We start from the raw sequence: 25,425 nt of genomic DNA, 5'->3' as shown, positions 1-25,425 counted from the left end.
GTCTATGGTCCTAAAAGTCCTAAGTAGTTCTCTGAGCCGTCAAGCGCCCCCTGGAGACAGAAACAAGCCCGTTATGGGAATTATAAGAGGGGTCCTCCAGATTTGTGTCTGATAAGCTGCCTGACAACAATCCCAGGATGTGTTACATTGTGCCCTTTTATGCTTACAACCACAAAGATTTTCAATTGAAATCAAATCATCAATATAAAATAAACACATACAAATTCCCATAGTCATTTGTACCTTTTTAACATTCAGGCGTAATTAAAATTATTTTTAGAGTAGGTACAATTAAAATATATTACTTTATGCATTTGTTTCCTTTTATATGATCTTATTAGTTATGCATCGATCACCCCACTAAATTAATTTCATATCTCTCTTCCTTTCACATGATCTTTGCCATACTTTTGGATATTTATGTGTGTATTAGTTTTTTATGTTTATTATAAATTTAATGGGTATTATTCTGTGTTTATTTTTTTTATGTTACAGCCTTTTATATAAGAGCTTGTCTTTCTTTGGTTGTTGTTTTTTGTGTTGTGTGTCTATTTGTCCTCAGGGGTAGGGTTTGAATATTGTTTAGAGGTGTAAATCGTTTTTGCCATTTTTCCACGAGTCATTCATCACCACTGGGCGGTTTTTTTCTCTCTCTTTTCTGAAAATGGATTTATTATTAAATAAATTAGCTATTAATTTCCAATCAGGTCAATAGGATCAATTTATAAAAACAAGAACCTAAAAACGTGCACAAAGATGTAAACAGAGTGTAAATGGGATAGTTTTCGTATAAAGACATTTACATCAGTATATCAGATCACATCACTGACTGTTAAAACTCCCTTTGAGACACAATGCCATAAATGGTGTAATATTCAGAGAGAGAACTTCTGGGAAAATGGGGCTGACATCAGATCTTGTTATTTCAGCTGTAATAAGTACATATTTTTAAGTGCCTACTTTCAGTGTCTGTGACACAGTTTACTCAGACCTACTTTTGCTGCCAGCTGTTCAACACAGCCCAGTTACATAAGAACCCCTGGAATCAAGACTTGCTCTATTTCCATTGCTATTGCTTATTTTGCTTTTAATAGCATTTTATGAGTAATTAAGAGGTCAGTGTCTCAACATTGCATCTCTGCATTTAACTAAACATGTCTTCTGAGATGTCAGATACAAAATGAAGCAAAATGCTTTTAAAATTTGAGTTATTTGTGAATCATTTAGACTAATGTTTATATAGGCAGTCTCATTTTATGTTGTGGGAGGTGCAGACCTTGTTGTGCAAATACCAGTAGACTCACTTACACCTACTTTTCTTCTTGAAATTTTCAGGATTTCAAAGTTGTTGTTCCACTTGCTCATCTACTTTCTTCATCTGCATAAAAATCTTCCTTCTTTTATAAGATCACTTACACGTTTTGGTTACACAGAGATTCATATCGAGATCAAATTAAAGAATTCAACATGATAAAATAATATTTATTAAAAGAAGGTTTTAAGGGAACACAAGGAGTGGTTATTTATTGGCTCAAATCTACACAAAACCATGTGTCTTTCTTCCTTAATAAACATTTCATCTTCTCTTGCAACTAGCATTCAAGTGGAAAAAAACACATGCGCTTGCGTTATCACATTGAACTAAAGCTTATTAACTTATTAGTAATGTGTTCAGTAAAAAAGCTATAACAAAAATATTTGCAAAGAAAACTCACAAAACTAGAACTAGTATTGCTTATGAAATTTAGCAAAGGGAGCGCACAAATATTACAATTCATAAAAAGCAAGCATGATGCATCACAATTTGCATTGTTGTAACTTTATATTCCTTTCTTTTTTTAATCATCAACCATGAAGAAAATGTCTTGAGAAGCCCTTTTGAACAAAAGCTTATACTGAACATAAATAAAAGAGGATTGTTTTGGCTTAAAAGAGTCCATCCAGTGTCCCATTTTAGGTTTTGAAAATAAAACAGTAAAATATGTGCCCCCCTCCAAAAATAATACCCAACATCAAAGTAATTATGTGGTCTTTGTTCCGCCATGCATGTTCTTTGAAGCCGGACAACCAGTGGCAAAGAGGCTGCTCCCATGTGCAAGAGTTTGTGTGCGTGTGCGTGTGCGTGTGTGTGTGTGTGTGTGTGTGTGTGTGTGTGTGTGTGTGTGTGTGTGTGTGTGTGTGTGTGTGTGTGTGTGTGTGTGCGTGTGTGGGGTTTATTCTCCATTCCTCTTTAATTGTGATGGTTGTTCAGGAAAAGAGGCTGCGTGAATACTGGTTCCGTCTGCGAGCAGTCTATAGTCACTTGTTTCACAGGGACACATGGGGGAGGAACACCAGGAAATCCCCATAAACCACAGTCCAGCTGCCATGTCAACAAATGTGCCATGGAAACTGTTTCTAGGTGGCACGCTCCTGCCCGTCCACTTCCTGTTTGGTTCTTCTCAGATTGCTTTTCATTTTGACAAACTCTGGGGTGTTTTCTTGCTCCTCTTCATTCTTATGTTGATCCAGTTCCAGCTAAACAGGAAAAAGATAATTTTGGTCAATCATTTCTGGATCTGCTTATTGTACGCCTATGTCTTGGCATGTGAGGGGACATACTGTACCTGTTCGAGCGTCTCTCGTCTCTTCATGAGCTCAATCTCAAGGTCCGTCCTTTTCTGGTGTGACTCCTGCTCCTCTTTCTGAGCCTTAAGCACCAGGTCTCTCTTCCTCTTCTCCATCACTTTCTGGAGTTCTGGTTTATTCTGCGGCGCGAGGCCCCTGTGATAAAAAAAATAATAATCAAGGAGATGATGAAAACACTTGACAAAAAGTAACTAGATTTTAACATTTTCTGAAAAATTGAGTGGTTATTAACACTACAAAAATCGCCACCATGATGCAAGAGTCTTATGGATAGTTGCCAGGGCGTTGCTATGCAGTGTTCTGGGTTATTGCTAGGAAACCCAAGTCAAAAGAACCCACCCTAAAGTCTACCACCGTGTCTACAAAGGATGTGAGCGGCGTGACGCAACTCGGCAAAAGCCATTAGAACCCAATATAATCAGTGATGCTGTCTATACTGGCGCAACAACATAGTATTCCTGACAGTAAACTGATGCCATGTTCTATTTCTGACGAACTTCAAGCGTTCACACTACACTGTAAAAAATTATTGCTGTTTTTATTTATCACAACTTAAAATTCAACATTAGAATAAGAAATAATGTGTTGTTTCAAGTTAAAAAGTATGTGCTTGTGCCTGAAAATATTAAGTTTAGTTAACTTTAGTTTATTTTGATATTTAAGTTATCTCAAAAAATGTTAAGTTGTTATAACTAATTGCAGCAACATTTTTACGGTGTACTTCTGACATGAAGTATTAGTTGATAACTATCACATCCCGTGTAGACATGATGTAAGATATGGCTCAGGTCCTTCAGAGCAAGTGTATGGGAAATTTTTGATTATGTTTGTATGATCCACAATTGTAAAACTAATCGCTTAGAAAAGTAACAGCACACCTCTTTTCAAAAAGTTTGGGTTTAAAACCATAACATAATTAATTTCATGATTTTGTTCAGAGATCTGACTCAATGAAATAGCAAAATGACTCTAGCACACTTTAGGGTAATAATCCATAGGGTTACATAATGTGACTGGAAATCCTGATTGCCCCAAATAGTTGTAATCCAGTATGGATGGATTCCTGGGTGGGTTTTAGGGATTGGAATTGGTTCGTAATGTCCAGAAGCTGCTGTACATTTAGAGCATATGGAGATTAACTATTTAAATTACAATACTTTACTGTAACATCTTTGTTGCGTAATTCTCAATCTCATGTTATGGTTATGTACTTGTTAAAAAAATATATTTTGGATAATTTTTAACCCAAAAAAGTTGAATGCAGCTTTAACTAGAATGAAAACTGAAAATATTAATATATACTATATAATAAAATGTATAAACAACAACACAGTCTTCTTCTGCTGTATTTTAACATGACCCAGCTCTCTGCCTGGCACACCAGAGACTTGCTGACTGCTTTGTAAATCTTTCCAAAACTTGTAGACTTGTCTAGACTTGTATGAAGAAAAAAATAGAGAAGCTAATGAGAATATCAGAGCTGAGAAAATAGGAGATGAAATGTTTTAGCTATTTGGATAGCAGTTATATAACTGTATGGATCCCAAATACATTTTTAAAAAAACATGAAATTAAGAGAATCTCTGCCAGGTGAGAGTGGAAACCACATCTGCCCGTTCTCCATTTCTGTGTCATGTCACTGATTTATTTTCTGAACACTATTTTAGTTTCTCCCTCCAACTATTCATTCTTCTCTGAGAAATAAGAACAGCAGCAGCACATCAGACATTAATCACATGGGTGGAATGTGTCTGTTGTGCAGGTAACTTTATGAGTGCAATAACAGATCAGCTACATGCCACAAACTTGATAAGAATAAACAATGCATTAGCTTCATGATTCAGGGGCACAGACCTTATTAATGATTAAATTCATTAGCAAACTGTGTTGCCAAGCGGAAACTAATAAAATGGTGCGTTTCCATCACAAGAAAAGTAGTACAATCCAATTTGTCTTTTGATATTTAGACATTTTTGCTCACTGCAAACAGTGCGAGTTATTTTGATATTCACAACTCGGAGTCTAAATCAGTGGTCTCAAACTCAGCTATTGGAGGGCCACAGCCTAGCAAAGTTCAGCTCAAACACTAAATGACCCAGCTAATCAAAGTCTTCAGGATTACTGTGAACAACTCTGCAGGACAGTGGCCCTCAGAAGCTGAGTTTGAGACAGCTGGTCTAAACCATTTCAGTAAGGAAAGAATAAATAGACCCATTCCCACATTCAGGCTTAAACAACATGCAGTCTTTTCAAAGTCAACTCTAAATTGGCCTCTTGAGCTTTGCTGGCTGGTACATTAGTCTGACTAGTGACTATAAAGCCATTCTCTTTACTTGAGCCAGTATTAAGATAAGGATGTGTACTTGTCCATAGGTGTGGTTTTATGTTTGTGTTCTAATTGTCGTTCAGAAATAGTTGGGTATGTGTAAACAAGCTATATTTCTTTAGTGAATTGATTTTAGGATAATAAATCGGCTTGCCAGACACTATGTAAAAGGATAGTTCACCCAAAATAAATTCTAATTTGCTCACCTTCACGTCATTCCCATTAGTGTTGTTCTTAGTGTCCATACATTGAAAATCAATGGGGTCCAATGTTGTTTCGAATATAATTTGAAAGAAAGTCAGTCATACAGGTTTGAATGACATACAGATTGCCAAAGTTTACTTTTTAGGTGAACTATCCCTTTAAGACTGATGGTTTTACTGTAGCTGTGCCTGGGATGAAAAGATTAAAAATACTTTTGTTCTGTAAATGGATAAGGTACAAACATCTTCAGGAATGCCAGAGTGTGCCGTCACCGATTATAAAACACTGCCGTTTGCTGAAACACACTGGTCCCTTGGAAACTGCTCGAAACAGACACTTTGTCCTTATTTTTGGTTAGTCATCACAGACAGCTGGGCAATATAACAGAAAAAAAGCGAATGACACAGATGAATAGAGACAAAAAAGAAACAAAGCAGAGGCCGGCCTCGATTACATAAAAGACCACCCTGCCCCACAACCCGATACATTATCTAATATATGATGCAACAGACTATATATAACCTGACCTCCATCTCTCCATCACTCTGTGTTCTTCACCTTCTGCCCTGGCTGTAGAATTGATTTCACAATACTGAGTGTACAGAAACACTTTGAGTATTAGTGTACAGCCGGGTGGGAGGCAGACAGAAGGTGGGTGTCAGAGAAAGCGAACATAGAAAGGGTAGGAGGGAAGTCTAGGGGATGCTGTAATCCTTCTTATGTAACTCTTCATCTTTCAGCATCCCTCTGAGCACCACATCTGGAACAACTAATCCCTTTAAGATTGTGGAAATGTTCCCTTTTTCTAAACCAAAGCAAGCACACACTCTCAATTCTCCACTCTCTATGAAGTAAGAAAAAAATACAAAGTGTGAAAATTTAAATAAGATCCCCTTTCTTTAGGGTCTTCATGATCTCCAGGCCTGTGCAGTGATTAGATCTCATGTATCTCCACAACCCCATTTGTAAAACCCCTTCATCGCCACTAAATAAACTAAGTGTTTGGTTTATTTAACAGGGACAATGGACAGTCCATGACTGCCCCAAAAGTAGCTAAAGAGCTAAACTTCATCTACAGTCTCTGGGCAGAAAAAAAGTTTGATTACACTGGAGATACTGTATTTACATCCGTACCGTACCAAAACATTACAACAAGGGATGCAAGATATATCGGCCACCATATCGGTATCGGCCGATATGTGTTCATTTTTAATGTCATCCTTATCGGCCCGATAAGAAAATTTGACCGATATATTAAAGCCAATAAATAATGGATTATTTCCGTCAGCTGAGACACTTCAGATGCGCACTGTTCGCCAAGATGGTTTTGAATTGCTTGAATATGATTTAAATCACTTCAAAAAAGGAAAATACAGTTAAGTGTAGCATTCAAGTCAGTCATATAGGCTAGATAAAATTATAATAAGAACATTATAATTGTGTGCTATAATTGGGTACATGGCTTTTAAATGGTGAGACTTCTGTTTTTGTAATCAGGTTTGTTTTTGTAATTTTCTCTCAAAAATTATATAAAAATTTGGATTAGGATTTATCTGCCAATATATCCGTTATCAGCTTTCAAATATAAAGAATCATCGGTTATCGGTTAAAATGTTCATATCGGTGCATCTCTAGTTACACTCTTACACCAAACCCACCACACACTTTTGGAAAATGTTACTTTAGAAAACCAAGTGATTTATATAATGTTTAATGTCACATTTTGTAATATTTGCGTGTTTTTTTTTTGTGTTTTTTTGTAATATGAATTATTTTGTCATAACGTTTTTCAAGGAGGCACTGCCTTCCTTGCATACTCGGAGTAACAATTTAAAATTTTATTTATATAAAAAAAAATTTTTTTAACAAATCTATACATTCTATACACTTTCTCTCTCTTTAATACAAAACCTGCGCTTGTGTGTCTTTCATACATTCTTACTATTTTGGGGGCAATCATGGATATTTTTTCTCACCCAAGAAAATATATTTATAAATTGTATAAATTGAATACAATAAATTATGCAAGCAACACTATTTTACAAATCAGTATACCTGCATGAAACAAACACTTACAGGTATAATAACAAAACAAAATCAAATCTTTTCAAGCACAATGCCTGGAACCTGCTTAAGGATACATTACCCCTGATAAGGAATCACTGGAATAGATCCCCGGCAGAGGATTCGGATTCTCTATTCCCGCACAAAAAGATTTCTACATGCTCAACTAATGTGGGAGGTGAGAATCAGTGGACAGGAGTTTATGTAATCATGCTGGTAACCGAGACTTTGTGCGTGTTATACATTTCTTCCAACATAAATGACTTGTGGCGTCAGTTTTTGTTCGCATCAAAGCTGCAAGAACAACTTCTACCCTCAAGGGATCTTCCTAATAACTTCCAACTGCAAAAGAAAAAACTGTTTTATGTAATAGGGAGCATGTGTATACACTTGCTGTCACAATTCATCACCAATGAGAATGAGAGAGAAAAAAGCAGAGGCAGTGAGGACTAGAACAAGTGACTCAAACTCATTGTTTCCATAGCATTTTTTCCTGGTTCCTGTTTGCCTAGATTCAGCACACAAGCACAGCGGGGTCTGCCAGGGGGAAATCATTCATCTTATCATGAAGGTCCTCTGGGTAGCATCAACTTTCAGAAAGACTAACTTTTTAAGAACTCATTTCTGATATATGCAACAGTGGAATGGCTCAAACTGATCTTTATATGATGCATAACAAGTCATATAGGCATTTATCAGAGAATGTTTGATTCTGATTGATCAAGTGTGACCAAATGTGGTCAGATTTTTTGTGTGTGTTATATAACATTCTGTTATATACATTCATATCATATCTGATATATGAAAACGGATGGCAATTAGGACTTGTTTTAGGTTTAGCATCATAAATAAAAGAGTTTATAATTGGCACGTACCCACACATCACGATCAGATAATTTGGCAAAACTGCAGTGATGATGAAAATGATCATATTCATGTGAGAGGAGAAAATATGATTGCAGCTGGGTTGGGGGGGGGGGTAACAAAAACAAACAGTGAATTCTAAGAGGAAAGACACAGACAAAAAAGTACAGATGTAGGAGGAAAGCTCTAACGTAGGCTGTATGTGCATTACCTTTTCTGGTTCATAAGGAGCTCTCTGTGTAGGTCCTGGTGGTTTCTGGAGGACTTCACCGGATTGAGGAGTTTCTTGGGCTTAATGAGGTCATCGCCATCACTGTCCATATAGTCCGGCTCTGCCATAATGCTCCGCACACGGGACAGTCCCTCTGGTATGTCTGCCTGGTCCAGACCTGAAAAAAACATAAAATGCATACATTTTAAGTTATGTTACAACAAAAACAAAAGGTGCTGCAATTAAATAAAAAATGAAAAAACTTTAAAAGAGCTTATTATATATAATATAGGTGTAATTAGCATGCACACAGTCATGACAAAAACAGCAAATTGATCAATGCTTAAGTGTTTACAGATATAGCCATATGCATATATGACACAATAAGACAATTATGCCGCGTAAAAATTATTTGACAAATCAGGTGTTTGAAAAGCATAAACCACATTTCCTAGAGAATCTGCATTTTAATATGTCAGCAATAAAACAATATTTTTGACATAAAACAATGAATTAAGTTAGCACAATGGCCCATGGGATCAAAATACATATTTAAAATATATAATACTATTAATAATAATAATAGAGAAATCCATACTTTTGGTTTCACTGAAACTTCCATATCAGGCAATAAAAATCTCTCTCATTGGTTTATCTGATATCATTAAATAGAAGATGAATGATAAGCCCATGTGACTTCTCACATGGCTATTTGTTTACAGCTGGATGGATATACACTAGATTTACACTAAACACAAGCATGTACCATTCATCACACAGGCAATTAAAATGCTGAAACAACTATATCTGAATAAACATGATAAACACCACTTGAAATACTTTAGATTATAGTATCCATGCGTCACACATATAACTATGTGAAAAACATTAAGTACATGAAGCTCAACTCCGTATTTGGGTATTTTTCTATTTTGAAACAGCTATATCTGAATAAACATAATAAACACCACTTGAAATACTTTACATTATAGTATCCATGCGGCACACATATATAACTATGTGAAAAACATTAAGTACATGTAACTCAGTATTTGGGTATTTTTCTATTTTTTCTCCATTTAACTATTCTAATAATTGACAATAAAAAAATTATAAATAATATAAAATTATACTTTTTAACCTCAATTAAGATACAACATATATTTGCAGGACTATTTAAAATACAGTGAAGAGGTGAATAAAAGATTTAAGGACACAGCATCTAAAAATGTACACTTTCACTTATATATTAAACCTAAAATTGCACTGTATTTCCAAAAAGTGCATGTCCATGTTATCTGCCAAATCTCACCTGGAAGAACTGGAAACACGGGGTATCTGAACAATGTTGTCATCTCTGCGTTTGAGTGTTATTCAGAATCTCAGGATATTAGGAACTACTTCCCACAGATGAAACTGCAGCTCTGTATCTCCGACAGAACGCTGCGCACTATAAACAGCTCTTCTGACTCCGCCTGATGCTTTATTACCTAACAGCCCACCCACCCCTGCTCCCACAAACATCCCGGTTAATCTTTCTTCACTCGAGATAGAAACATCAAAGCCTGTGGCCTCAAAAACACACCAATAAAATGATGAACACTCCCAACTAAATAATCCACACAGGTGTGCTTCCATATATGGACTAAACTTTGAGCTTAGAGCTATTAAAAGAAGGAAAATATTGAACGAGATGGGGCTACAGAAATGTATTCAATATTTCAAAGTGCTCATAAATCAGGGGTGTTATTTTTTAACACATTAATGTGCATTACCTCTTTTATAATCTTCTTATAACCTTAAAAATATGTAATTGATTTAGAGTAAACCATGCAGGTTTTTGGTGTACAAGATGGCATACTGCATTTATATCAAATCATGAAGGAAATAAAATACCAACACTGTAGTTTATTACAGAATCAAAGATGTCCAATAGCCTATTTGTGGTAGCCTACGTAGTGTAGTACAATTTGAGCTGCAGTTTATTTGCCGGCCACTAGAGGTCCTTCACATCAACAACCAGACACGAGCTAAATGACGCACGAGGCTCGAGTTTTCACTGTCCTGACATAATTTAATTTTAAGGAACAATATGAGGACATTCCAAACACAGTGCGAATGCTTCAAACCCAAGGGTGAACTATGTTACTGCTTGAAATGTGTGGCACTCCTTCAAGGACAAAATCAACACTCTTTATAGGTCATGTTTGCTTACAGCCTTTCCCCACATGGTCACTGTTTAAATACACGTAATATAGTTGCAACATACGTGCTTTTGTATTTTATTGCAATAACTTAAGTATTTCCCGTTATGATATGTTTACATATCACCTCAGTGTTTTTACAACCAGTAATTTCATTATGCATTCAGGAAGAATAGCTTGGGAAAGCGTATGCTGGTGTTATTACCCTAATGCTGTGCGTCAAAGGAAGCTGTATAATGTGTGTATCTGTAATTAAATTCCTTTTGACATCAGAATGTGATGAAAGTTTGTGCTGACGGTTTCACAAACGCTTACCATTTCTCAAGTCAACATGGTACAATGATGTTATCAAGTTAAAAGGATAGTTAACTGAAAATGAAAATTATTCTTTTGATGTGTATATTTTATTCTTTTGATGTGTATATTTTGAATGAATCAATTGATTCAGCTGACAAAACGGCTCTGGGGTGCGTTTCCCAAAAGCATCATTAGCCAACTATGCTCACAAGTTCCGCTGAATTGTGTTGGTAACAACGGAAGTTGCGACCACAGTCTTTGGGAAACTCAACCCTGAATCATTAGTTCCCAAATCAGACTGATTCAGTTGTCTATTTTAATTCCCTGACTTCAATCTGTGATCTTGACAAAGTGGTCATCAATAAGGTTATCAGTAAACAAAGACTTACGGTCTGTTTATTTCTCACAAAGCTATATCATATTACGTTGATATGGCCCAAAAGTCATAGAACACTTTTATGGCACTTTTACAGTGCTTTTTTCCCCAAAACATCATTCACTGTAAAATGCAAAACATTTTGACTTTTGTATTCTGCGGGGAAGAAGTCATACAGGTTTGGAACATGAGAGAGTGAGTAAATAATGGCAGCTTTTTCATTTTTGCGTAATCTTTAGCTTTAACGGGTACATAACTGACCATTTCTATAAATATGTATAAACATTTCACTTCATGTCACAGTATCAACAACACTTTTGGCAAGGTTTGTGTACTGCATATGTGCTGAAGTCTCTGCACATGGAACCCTGCAGGACAAGTGCATTTAATAAAAGGCCCAGATCTAGCTTTTAATTACAGAGCTGCACTCTTCAACCCTACACAGAGCACAGCCGCCTCTATGGTGACCACCACAACACTAAACTCATGGGTGGGTCCAAGGCTGAGCATTTCAATATATTTTCAGATCGATTGTGCATTGATAATGATACACCAGAGCATTTATTTGCATGCATACCCATGTTTACGCATGTACTAAAGGAATGCTTGTAAACTGTCTAGTGACTCATTAAAGAGGACTGGAGATGTTAGGCGGGCATCTGTTTGCCAGTTCTCAGATTTGTACCTTGTTCCAGCCCAGACTTGCAGGGGACAGCTCTTATTTAACATCACAATACATATGGGCGATCATGCATGTCAGCCAGATTTGCATTAATGTTTAAAAGCTCCAGTGCTTTTGTTCATGGTCCACTTGAAGTTAAGACTTAAAATTCAAGAAATAGACGTTTAGATCAAATCATTGGAAATTATAACCCTAGTTCAAGTGATTAGACTTTAACTTGTACAATTCTTAATTGGTCTTCAAAATTGGGCCATACGCGTGACATTAGAAGAGACGGGTATATCATGACAAAACAAATTTTCCTTGATCTTTTGAAACAGTTCATTGCAAAACACTCTAACTTTCAGAGCTGTAACTGCCAAGTTCCTCCCCAATACAAAAAGACTATTTATTGGTACTAAGATGCTTTCTATACTTCTTGAAGACATGCACATAACCACCCCATCTACAAGTCAATGATTGATGTTGACAAACTTGGCCTATTTTATTCCTAACACCAGAAGAACTAACAATAAAATGTGGGAGTGTGTGTGTGTGTTAAACTTTGTCTGCTGCATATCATTGAAACAAGCTTGTAATTTTAATATGACCAATACAGACAGACAGACAGACATATGTTATTTTAAATTGTAACTTTGAAATAATTTGGAAACTACATTGCCTGGAATTCTAGCACTTAAAGGAGAACTCCGGCGCAAAATGAACCTGGGGTGTAATAACACATTGGTACCGAGTCGACTGTTCTCTGGGATTTGTTTTCATGATAATCGAGTGTAAAGAGTTTGATCTCTAAAAACTGTTTAGCTTATAACGCTAGTATATGGGGCATATAATAAGTAAAAAGAGATCGCAAGTTAATACCACTAACAAGGCTCAAAATAGCCCCACACTAACACGGTAGCTTAATGAGGGTCTCTACATACAAACCAAAGCACTGAGAACTTTGTAAGTGTACAGACAGTTTAATAATAATATACTTTATAAAGACCGTACCATCGCGTATACAGGCAGGAGCCATCTTTGGGAAACAGCCTCGACCAGTCGAACCATGAACGCAGTGCTACGAGCTGAACTGTGACTTGGAATCTCACAATTCACAGCTCACTTAGCACGCCGTTAGTGGTTCGACTGGTCGAGGGACAAAAGAAGATTTCACTGGAATTGTGAAAAAAGAGTTTATAATGACTAAGATGGCCCTTACAAAAACAAAAAAAAAAACACGCACGCACGCACACTAAAAGCTGGGGAACTGCAGAAAAGAAAACACCCTCACCTCCCTTTGAACACTAACCCTACTGCAAATGATCACACAACATCATCATGATTTCTGAGTGGATATATACTTGGAACATTGTTTGTGCAGATTTGCTAAGACTCATGCTCTTGCTTGACTTCTTTCTAAAGGTGACATTCAAAAATCACAGGCTTAAAATGTGACCCCAGTAAGTATTTGGATTTGTTTTGTGTATAAAGAATTTGATTGATTTCATGGTTAACAAACTCTACATCATAATAGGACAAAACAGAGGGAAGCCGCACCTTAATCAATCACCCTTAGCTTCCTTTTCCAGTCATCTCTCCTATGCCCACACACACAGACCTTGAACGAAGACATGGGGCGGCAATAACAGGAAACAGACAAACTCAAAAAAAAAAAAAAGTTTTTTTTTAATCCCTTGCCATTTTGGTCACATTTTGGAGAAGAAAATGAAGCTATCTGTGAGACTCAAGTACTGGGACACACACAGAGAGAGATGAGGAGGAGGTGGAAATGATGCCACTTCTTTGTTCCGCTCTCATTACGGACAGAGACATGCAGGGAGGAAGGGAGCAGCTGGCAGTCTATTGCACCATCTGACCCTTATTGGGCACCGTTTACACACGGCAGGAGGGTATATTAGCCCCTCCCCAATCCCAAAATCCTTTTCACTAGTCCTGTAGTGCTGTCACTTTCACCTATTCTTAATAAATGTATTAATTTCTAACCTAACACTCAAGAAAACCCTTTTCTAAACACAACTAAACCCTATTTCTGGCATAAAGGCCTTTCCAGACCATCCCCCACATCCCACCCCACCAGTCATTACAGACCCCAGAGGTATCAATTCGTACCAACAGTTCTCTAGACGATTCATTTCTCCTCCTCATTTTCTCATGCACCGCCTGTCTTCTCATAACAGGAATGAATCAGACCACCACTAACCAGCTAGAGATCTGAAAATGATTACATGTAATCCTTTAAATGAATAGTCCAGGCTAAATATGCGTCTGTGGCCACAAAAACAAATGGACTGACTTACACTTCCAATCAAAGTATACAGGGCAAGTATACTGTACATAAAGTTTTTCTTTTTTTACTAATTGAAACAAGAGTCTTATTTTTAGTATTATTTATAGTCATGTCAAGACACCTTTATTGTATATAGCCTAATTATTTAAGAGTGATATTATTAACAATTAGCCAATACATGCACACACAAATGCAAAGTTTGGTTCTTAAAATTAGAAGTCATTAGCAAAAAAAAAAAAAAAACATTTTTAAGCTGAATATCATCCATTTCATTTAGCTGGGCCAATGGAAAATGTTAAATCTCATAAACCATTGGTTTCCCACAGCACAGAGAAATAAACATTTATGGGCTTCTCTTGAAGGGTCAGAGGTCAGACACTTCATCTTACTAGAATTAAACTGCTTGCCTCACCCCCCTAATACCTTAGCCATTCAAATTAAAAACAGATAATAACTGGACTTTACAGCAACAGGGTTAAAGCCTAAACTGTCATCTATAGTCTGTATGATGGAAAGTCACTTGTACAAAGCTGTTACAAAATAACAATATAAACCGATACAGTCCATACGCCAACGTTGAGACAAAACACCAACACAGCGCCCGCACTCATGCCATCTGTGGAAGCACATGGGCATTGCTGTTGGGGGTTGTGTGTCTGCAGTGCAGAAGAGCACAGTTATACACTAATAAACAGAGGAATCAGGTCAAAAGAGATAAGTGCATCTGGACTGACATATTTCTCACGCTTGAACTAAAAAAAATATATTATCTATTCCTTGTGCTGCTCTCTGGTGTCTGAGGATGTCAAAAACAACACTCACTATGCTGCAAAGTCACTAATTCAATAAATTTGATTAATGAAACGATGTTGACATACAATATGGCAAATCATGTTTTGCAGCTGTAAACAGCTTTTATGAGGCTATAGCTGGATCAGGATGAAAGGTCTAGAATTATTCAAAAATCCGGTCTGAGTAAAGGCAGGACCTCTGGCATTTATGGCCTGACCTCAAGTAGCCCACAAGAGAATTAGGTCATGTGATGAAATGTCAGGACACTGCTGCATATTAGGAAAAGGAAGCACTTGTTTATGTGTGCGAGCAAGCAGTGGCAAATGGGAGTCATGAAAAATCTTAGAGCAAAGAGTTGCTCCTAGAGACAAAATTCATAGAAATGTGGGCGTTTCCTCTTAAAATTAAAGAAAAAAGTAATTCAGAGAACATATTAACCCTTAAAAGAGGTCTTAAGGTCCAAAACTGTTATGAGTACGGACGAGGACTTTTAAGAGTTTCTTTTGTAGCTGAGAAAATGGACAAAATGTGAAGGAGAAGAAATGTGTTGCATACAATGCATGTCAGTGAGTTAATAAAACCCTACACATTAGATCGTGCAGGGATCATGTTTGTGGCTGATCTTATTAGAGACACGCTAACATCTCTGACAGAAATGGAATAACTACAGTAACGTATTTCGCAACAGGAAAATGCAACTATGCAGCAGTGATGATTTGGGTCTGTCACAACCTTCTATCAGCAGTGATCACAGATATAGCACTTTCAGAACCGTATTGTGTTGCTGTTCATTTCCTATCAAATATGTGTGTGAGAGAGAGAGAGAGAGAGAGAGAGAGAGAGAGAGAGAGAGAGAGAGAGTGAGAGAGAGAGAGAGAGAAAATTACAGGAAAAATTACACTTGTAGTTTAATTTCTCAAAGTGAGGGCTTAAAATAGACCCTATACTTAAAAAAAGCGTTTTTTTTAATCTTCTTACAACCAACCAATCACAGTTGGGGGTCTGTCCCACCTCCTCACTAAGATGAAAGTTTCTGTCTTTGTCTTTTCCTCGCTCAGATTAAGGGTGATTTAGGACCAATCTGAGAGCAACTAAGACTCCTACGTAGAAATGTAAGCTAAATTAGGAGCTTTCTGAGAGGATTCAGATACTTTTGTCCTTAAAAAGAAATATTATGCATTTTTTAATATAATTTCATTGTTGTTTCTGTTAGTCGCATGTTTTCTGAAACAAAACGTCCCATAATTTAGCTTTTCATGACCTCTCTCGAAGAACACGTTTACACAACAACGGTGTACTAGAAACGGAAAAATGTATCTTTTTCACTTTCACGTGCAGACAACAACATTGTCAAAAGATCCCAGTACACACCATAGACTGTAAAAAAATATGGACGTAGTGTTCGTGACGTCACCCATAGGTTTCTGAAGAGCATTTTTGAAGCCTAAAAGTGGGCGCAGCTGGTCGTCGCCATCTTGGCCGCGCATCACTCCCGGACAACAGAAAATGGGCAAAGAGGTGGGATGTGGGTGGAGCTGAGGTGACTGGTTGCCAGCAGACAACCGGCTAGTAGTGACAGCAGTGGCAATCCAACTGTCACTCAAGTGGCCACGCCCTTAATTATGCAGAACTTTAAGGCTTAATATAATTTAAACAGATAAGTTACAAAAAAATAACCCCCCTCACAGTTGTCATGAAGGGTAAAATTAGCTATACAGACCAAAACCACTTTTTGTACCAGACTGTGTAAACATTTCTTTCTGCTGTAAAGTAGGGCATTTTAACATTGGGGATATATGGAATTGACTCTCTTTTAAAGCCTGTCTCTAGAGGCCAGTCGATGAATTGCAATTTAAGTCACTTCCGAAAACGATTAAAAAAAGACTATTATGTCAGACCAGTAGTTGGCGACGTTACATTGAAAAGAAACATTTCGTTCCTATAGACTGAACACATAATACGCATGTCATCCCGTTTACACAAATTCCTGTTTTGACAATAATGGAAACCTGGATTTGAAACTTTGCGTTTTTAGGCCCCCAAAATAGCCGGTGTCGTGAAAATGAACATCAAAAATGGATAAAGTTTAGTTTATAGTTTTCCATTTTTAGTTGAAAACGGTGTAGTGTAAGTGCCCCCTAAACTTTGATACAATAATATGCTTAAATCAGATTTTTTTTTAAAGCCATCAAACAAGTATAAAAATGTACTAAATAACCTGGGTTTAGGCAAAAAAAAATGTTGTTGTATATGTGAGCTGGTATTGTGTCTATTACTGCATTGTACTAAATTACCAATAGCTACAAATCCATCATGTATGCTATATGTACAACAAAAGACAGAAATCTATCACTTGTGCACAACATGCACTTCATATTTTCACTCTTACTCAATCATTTGGTTGGGTCGCAACTTTATCTGATACTAAAGATCACAATCTCTCGACATCCGTGTTCAAACATCAGTCACACCACCTACTGCTTAACACACTCATTTGTGCCTTTTCTCAATTCTGTGGGGCTTGGTAATAACTGTAAAAGAAAAACCGACTTCCTGTTCCTCTCACCCAACAACCCAACATTTCCTTATTAACCTCCACTTTGTTCTGCTCTTGCTTCAAGTCTTTACTTGATTCTGTTTCAGCTGTGACAAACACCAAATGAATATAAAACCTGTCTTATGACAGTCATGAGTGAGGGTAAAATGAGAAAGCAATGAGTTGAGTGTACGGTGTTGGTATTAACTGTAGATCATGTTAGTTTTGTGTGTGTGTTGTTAGAGAGAGGAGCTCCAAAGGAGAGATACTGCATGAATGGAGATTATTCAGCTAGTGCAACACCACGTTGTGTCATACCACTGGAATGTGATGAACCTGCAAAGGCTTTCTAATACACAAACAGAGAATTTGCCATCACCTTAACAAAACAAAAAAAACTCTTTGAATAGATCTATACATGGCATTCAGGTCTTTATAAAAGTTTACTTTCAGTCGAACTAAAGCAATAATTCATATTTAGCCCATCTGAAATTGCAAAGGTCGACTAGCAGACCAAGAAAACGTGAGTCAGGATTGGTTAAGTGTGTATACACGTTAAATGGATTACAATGGACTCACCATTGTGTGCTGGCTCCAAAAGTTACACCAACTCTTCTTCTTTATGAAACGTTATGCATGAAATGGATTTCTTTTTCCTTTTGAATGAGAACAAATTTAGGGAGGGAATTTGTACATCTGGAAAATTATTGGATTGTTGAATCGTTGTCGTGTGATAAATAATCAATAATTCAAATAAAGAAATCAAAATTGACAATTCTTGTTTATTATGGAATATTGCAGTATTTATTATAAATGATTTTCCTTGCACATCATTATTTTAAAAAAAAAATCATATGCCCTCATAATTTTTAATCAAAATAACTTCCCCTCCCACTTGCAGTGACATCTATACCCTTCTTTGATGACACGCTTACTGGCACGAGGGCGGGACAACCTGTCACTCACATAAGATCACAACAATAGCAAATTATAATGATCCAACGATCCAAACAATTACAGATGGACAAAATTGCCTCCCAAGCGGCAACCTTCCTGTCTCTTTCTTGAAACCAACACGGAAGTGACTTAAACTGCAATTCATCGACTGGCCGCTAGAGACAGGCTGCAAAAGAGTCAATTCTATAAACCTAACATTTATACCTTTGCCTAACATTTATATGTATTATAACAAAATCTCAAACAATCTTTCTGCTCTTAAAGGAATATATCATCCAAAACGTAAAACTCTGTCATCATTTACTAACCCTCATGTCGTTCTGTATGACTTTCTTCCTAAAACCTAAACCAGTATCTCCAAGCTCAGGTCACAGTTACTAGATCCCTCATACTTACACACACCTGACCCGTTCTGGACAGTTGCTTCACCCCTGACCATATGGGGACTAGCTCAGGGGTGCAGCAACTGTCCAGAACGGGTCAGGTGTGTGTAAGTATGTATATGAGGGATCCAGCAACTGTGGGCTATAGAACAAAGAGTGCGGAACAGAGGGCCAATTGATTCTGCTCAGCTGTGGCCAGCACCTGCTGGGTCACAGCTTACGTTAAAGAGGCGTGTGAGAGGTGCTAATGTATGTTTGGGGACGTGTGTGTGAATGCATGCATAAGGATGTGAAATTTAGGATTACTGACTAATGATTTAAAATAATGAAAAATCGCACATATCCATATTCCATAACAAAACTTTCCAGCGTTTACACTGAAAACATCAATTAAATACACAGGGCTTATACAGGAAAGTCTAAAAACTGCAAACACTCCCCTTCAGAGGCGTGACAACAAAGTGCCAACTGCTGCCTTCATGATAAAGAGGATAAGCCATCAAAGAGTCTGCTGACCTGGCACTGTCTGTCCCCACGGACAGATGTATTTAACCTGAAAGAAAGAAAAACTACAGGTGTCTGCATACCATGTGTGTGTCTGCTTGAAAACAGACAGCAACATTTGTTAGTGGTGCTTGCTGAGGGAAGTACCACTATTACTATCATTCAAGGGAAGTATCACTAATAGAATTAGTGATTTGAACAATCATGTAATCCTAAACTTCAGCAACATTTTTGCTATGGACAATAATGATACTTCAAACCATGCAGCTTGTTGAAGAGCGATCATCAGATCAGTGATTTTTGCATTGCAGATGATAAAACGGGTGTACAGTAAGTAACCTAACCACCTAGAACATCCTTGAAACCATTTAGATTCTAGAGCAATGGTTCTCAACTGGTTTGGGCGTGGACCCACATTTTCCCACGGTCATTAAGCCACGACAGAAATCTTTGGGAATTTGAACCAAGCAAATTTATTTCTCAGAAATGGTTGACAAGTACCGTCCCACTTTACTTAGCAACAGAGCAGACATTTGAAGTCAAGAACTTTTCTCCCCCACCTTCACCTGAAGTGGAGGAGGGTGAATTGTCTGTGGACACCAGCTCAAACTGCGGTCTTAACTCCCGCATCGCGATCGGCATCCGATTATTCTTATATTCATTCATTTTAGGTAATTTTTTCCAGGATTATTATTACTATTACGTCCATTATATTTTGCTGCTATGTGAAAAAAATAATCAGCAAATCGCGCCGGCGCGTTTGTCGACACCAGAGGATTAACTTTAGCCTAATAAGAAGGAACATAAATTGTGATTAAAAATATATGCTCACTCACATCATGACGCCGCTGCGGTGGTGGAGTTCATGCAAGAACAGCAGCGTTTGGCAGCGCGAGCTGTGTGGAGAAGCCCATTTCCACCTCCATTGCGTTGGAGAAGCAATCCCACGTAAAATGCAGGTTGCACACTGGAGCGATAGGCGAGATTAACTACCTAGGCTACACGAAATAATCTATATAACTATATAAATGCTATGCTAACTATATGCTAATATATATCTATCCGTTTTCAATACTCGTAATTCCAACTCCTGACTCGCTACAGTAGTTTTGACGGAACCAGATGCTTTTATACCAGGGGCTGCCAAGGGCGTGGTGAGCTCGCACCAAGGGCGTGACAGAGTGACGTCAGAGAGTATTCTACGTCAGAGAGTACCCCTACTGCAGGAGCTTTCCGTTTAACCTGAAGAGGGCAGCACTCAGACGTTTTTACACCATATATTTGAAAGTAAAACACTTTATACCCAACTGTCAAAAAATTTACTCGAATCAATGAACAGCATTTATGAAGCTCCATTCTTACAGATAAGTAACTAAAAAAAGTTGTTTTAGTGTTTAGTTACTCTTTAAACATATGGACACTGATCCTGATTAATAGAATGAACATCCTTCGTGCAAATCCTTCCCAGCTAACACACGACGTACAAGTTACATAATTTATTGGTACGTTTTGGTAATTTCATGACTTTCCAATTGACAATGTAACTAAGTTGCAATTACGTTGCATGCTCGTAATTTAATTTGCTTTTTCTTTATGCATTTACGCCCCTCCGCATTTGTGCGAAATCACTGTTTCAGACTCTCATCCACAGACGACTGGTTTTGGGCATTCGTACTGCGTGATAAATATAAGCAGCATAGCACAACAGTTCATATGCTTATTGTCTCCAAATTATGACCAGAAATGGATAAATATTAAGTCTGCTGTATAAAAGAACCAATGTAAGAGAATAGTTAGTATGTGTAAACCGGAGGAAACTCGGTATATTCGTTCAGTCTGCGCATGTCAAAAAATATATTCCCATTTGAAGCTTGTGACATAGGCTATATAAATGCACACATCAACCCAATCACATTTAGCGAACGGTTCATTCATATAAACACTACATTCAGATTCGTCAATCGGAATGAATTCAGTCCAATTGAAACAAAAGTTGTGCATGTAAACGTAGCCGGTCCTCCAACGAATCGTATTTTCGAATGTAGTACGTTGAATCATTATTGCCGTAACTTTCTAACGCTGTTTTTCAATTGTCCTATCACAATAATTTATTATTGCAGTGAACGGCTCTTATTTGACATGGTCCTACTCTCTTTACGTAATGTTACACACACTAGCCCTATTGCTATGCCAGACCTTATTATACTGTACGCAGTAAAACAAAAACAAAAAAGCAGGAATAGGCTGACAAAAGCTAGTTTGTGTGTGACACTACGAGTCGCACTTTTCCAAATTGGATATGATCATTTCAGAGCAGCAGTCTCAAGTGTCACATTAACGTGAGTAAAAAAATCAATTTACCTCATAGTCTGCCTAATTATTGAAAATATTTGTGTGTTTTCGTGAAATTAATTAATAAGCATATAGGCCTACAGTGTAGCGTAGGTCTAAAGAGACATTTCAGTTAGGCTACTGATTTATTTCCCGCCTTAGTGGTTTGTATGACTGGCATACAAAAAAAAGTGGGGCGCAGTCGGCAAAAGGTTGAGAAACCCTGATCTAGAGCATCCTCACAACCACTTAGGACATCCTAAAAACTACCTACAACTTAGGAACCACCTGATACACACTAGAATCCACATAGAATATCCTAGCAATTATGGCTATCATCCTTTCTTCACAAAACTGAGAATATCTAGTTAGGCTATGTTTACAATGGCACATCACCTCTCAAGTGTTTTGGGCTTCTATTAAGACCATATGAAATGTTCCACAGGACAGAATGTTTCACCCGAGTCTGTGACATCCTAATTTAGATTTATCTTGTGGTCATGAATCAGACACAACATCCATCAGTCCAGCCTTCCCTCTGCCCGAGCTTTCTTGGACCACGTCGGGTTGAGAGAGAAGAGGTAGTATCTGATTGTCTTGTTTCTTTGTTTGATTTAAGGGTGGGGGGGGGGGGGGGGTCAATGTCAGCAACAGAATGCGAAGCAGCTATTGGTCAGATCCGACTCAAGGATTTATAGACAGCTGTCCGTGTCTGGATTACTCTACAGATCTATAATTCACATAAACATACACCTAAACTCGTGTGCAAACAATATGCAAAAGCTACAGCTTACACACAGACCTTTATGATGGCGTGAAGACACAAATTACAAACACAACAACAAAACAAATAGAAAACAGCATGCAATTTCCTACATCGTAATTCAAAGCTGAAATCAAAACCATTTTAATTTGATGACGCAACTGTGATTCTGTTAAACGCTGTGCTAAATAAATCCCATCCTAACTCAGATTTATTCTCCCACTGATAATTTCTACTCAAAATGTACAAGATATCGCTCTACGCATGTGTTCATTAAAAACAAATCCTTATATATTAAACTAAATCCTGCACCACACATGTAACTGCATATTATCTCATTTCTCCATCCTCTTCTGCCTCTCACCCAACATTAAGCCAAAGACGCTTGAGACATTAATAATGGGTTTGGGGCAAAACTCTTTGTTCGTGCCCCAACCAAAACACAGTATGCACTTCTATTTGACAAAATAATGAATGCAAAACTATCTGTTTTAGCAAGCTGTTTAGCATAACAACTCAAAATCCAGCCCCTGGGTGTCAACGTCACCACTGAAATCCATGGAAACGAGAAACAAAGAACATAAACATGCACTCTGTGCTTTATGATTTCAAACCCTACATGAATATTGCATCATGCTTTAATGAGCAGATATAGCTCAGAATCATTGGTGCAGTCATATTAAAAAGATGTATTATCATCATTTTAAATATGTATATGAGATACAAGAGAAGGAATGCGTTATAAACGGGCAGACAAGGGAAAACAAAGAGACCTGTCAAAGAACAGCTCTGCCTTAACAGAACAAAGCACATTGAGCATCACGGAGACACGCACACACGTGTGTACACACAGACCAAAACAAAGATCCATATCAATGCGCTTCAAGTGTACAGAAATGCCACTGCCCCAGAACAGAAAGAAGTTCCCCTAAAGCAACACGTTCATTAGGTTAATCAATATGCGGCATATAAATGCACACCAGCATGCACTCAATATGCAGTGTAGACAAATTCTGTCTAGACCCGAGCATGCTGCTGACTCACAGTGTGTTCATATAGCTAAAAAAAGGTAATTCCCAGTACCAGGAAACTAAAGCCAAAGTATTAATTTTTAATATTTAAGTGCATTTCATAACCACGTCAAAGTACATACATGGTTTAATTTTCTATATCTCAAGGGAAATCTATTGAGAAAGGTCAATTTAAGGAAGCAGAATGCACCCTGGGTTGACCTCCATGTGTAAGAGCTTACTGGAGAATAATAGCCAGAACAGTTTGGACTGGATGTTACTCCAACACTTCTTAATGTAACCAACCCATGACCTAAAATGCTGTTTTGTAAGGCTGAGGACATCGTGTGACTAGCAAGAGAACCTCTAATCACTCAACTCCACTGTAACTACCCATCCACAAGAGACAAGCATCATCATGTACAGGAAGTCTGAAGTCATGGCTCTGTCTTCCTCTCTCTCTCACTTTCTCTGTGTCACATTCACGGTTATTCAGAACGGAAACCACACACGGTGAATGATAGATAGCGTGTGTGTGTGTGTGTGAGAGAAACAGATAAAGAGATAGGCAAATAGAAACTGGAAGACTTCACTAGCACTAGTGGGGGGACTGGTTCAAAGATCAAAAAACAGATGTAAGGAGTTTGACAAAACAGCCTCCAAATTGCAAACACATGTGCTCGGAACCAACCCCTTCCTACCCCCCTACCCCACCCCAACATCCCCTAAAATACAGAAAACCAGTTTCGATATGATCAAACTGAACATTAAAGAACATACTGCAACATCTAACAAGCTGATCTTAATCAGTCAATGTGGAGCATATGCACAGATTATGTTCACTTAGACATAATATTTACTGTAAAAGTAAATTAAAATAACTCTAAAACATCTATTTTTAGAAATATACAAATATCATTAAGTTCCCCTATAGTTTTAGTGTAAATGAGAAGGTCTAAAGAATGAATGAGACAAAAGCAACACCAAACGGAAATCTTTGACACTAAATGAGAGACACTATTGTACAGTGAAGAAACCATGACAAGACAAGACATGACACGTCCCATGTGCTTGGAATTGCTGCTGACTGAACTACTATATACTTTTTTTTTACTCAACCTGCATGCATTATTACTTTCTGAAATGTAACCTTTTGATCAGAATGTGAAAATTATAGAGTTAAAAAAATAGAAATAAGACATTTGAGAAATAAGAAATTTGATTTGATATATAACGTTATATATATTTCAAGTTTATAAGTATATAAAAAAGAAATATGAAATACGCCTACTTTCATTATTTCAAACATTTGTTTGCCATTGTTCTGTTGCGTTCTGAAGCGCGTGATTTGAGCGCTTTATTGTTCTGTTGCTCATTGTTTGATCTGTTGTCTCATACATTCACTATATCATGAATATATCATATGACTCTGTTCATAAATCGTTTCCAATAACGCGAGTCTCATTTCCACTACGACAAATAACGCGTTTCGATGCAAAGCGTCCTGAAAACAGAGACACATTCAAACACACATACCTCAAAATCAGTCCTGGACGATACTTCACTATGGTAAGTTAATTCAGATCAACCAGATCAGATCAAGACATCAGTTCACCTCTCCTTTTATGAAGGTGTGTCTGTTAAATCTGGTTTTTCTCTCTTGGAAACAGTTCAGTTGTAGACAGGACCCTTAGAAATGTAAATGAATACTTGGAGTGGGGGCGGGCGTAAAATATGACCCAACGCCTAAGTCACATGCGATGCTCCGCCCATTTCATGATGATTATTCATCAGCAGGGGAGACCCCGAAAACAGTCTGGGCGTGGCGCGGTGTCGGTGGGCGGAGACTATGGGTACAGCGTACACAAAGCAAACGTGAATGTAGATTAAAGGTATAGTTCACTCCAAAAAAGAAAATTCTGATAAGATATAGCCTATGCTTTATATTCAAAGTGTTCTGGAGCCATACGACGGCATTGTGCGAGGAACAGACTCAGATTTAA

At 37.5% G+C, this 25,425-nt stretch overlaps 1 protein-coding gene across 2 annotated transcripts; it reads right to left on the bottom strand.

Moving 5' to 3' along the window:
- Positions 1-1,453: 1,453 nt before the first annotated feature.
- On the bottom strand, positions 1,454-25,189 carry fam107b (family with sequence similarity 107 member B). 2 transcript variants are annotated; one of them, XM_077193593.1, is made up of 4 exons: positions 24,959-25,189; positions 8,298-8,475; positions 2,607-2,763; positions 1,454-2,517 (listed from the first exon to the last, which is right to left on the bottom strand). In XM_077193593.1, the coding sequence occupies exons 2-4, from the start codon at positions 8,423-8,425 to the stop codon at positions 2,398-2,400; spliced, it is 405 nt and encodes a 134-aa protein (XP_077049708.1). In that variant the 5' UTR covers positions 8,426-8,475; positions 24,959-25,189; the 3' UTR covers positions 1,454-2,397. The 2 variants fall into 2 exon arrangements, with proteins under 2 accessions (XP_077049708.1, XP_077049707.1); XM_077193592.1 differs by lacking the exon at positions 24,959-25,189 and adding an exon at positions 9,610-9,764.
- Positions 25,190-25,425: the final 236 nt, after the last annotated feature.

Source organism: Siphateles boraxobius, unplaced genomic scaffold (genome assembly GCF_051911475.1).
Source record: "Siphateles boraxobius isolate OS27281-9 unplaced genomic scaffold, OSU_SipBor_1 31, whole genome shotgun sequence".
In the NCBI taxonomy this organism is placed as follows: domain Eukaryota; kingdom Metazoa; phylum Chordata; class Actinopteri; order Cypriniformes; family Leuciscidae; genus Siphateles; species Siphateles boraxobius.
The sequence above is the reverse complement of the archived record's forward strand: the minus strand, read 5'-3'. Positions and strand labels throughout refer to the sequence as shown.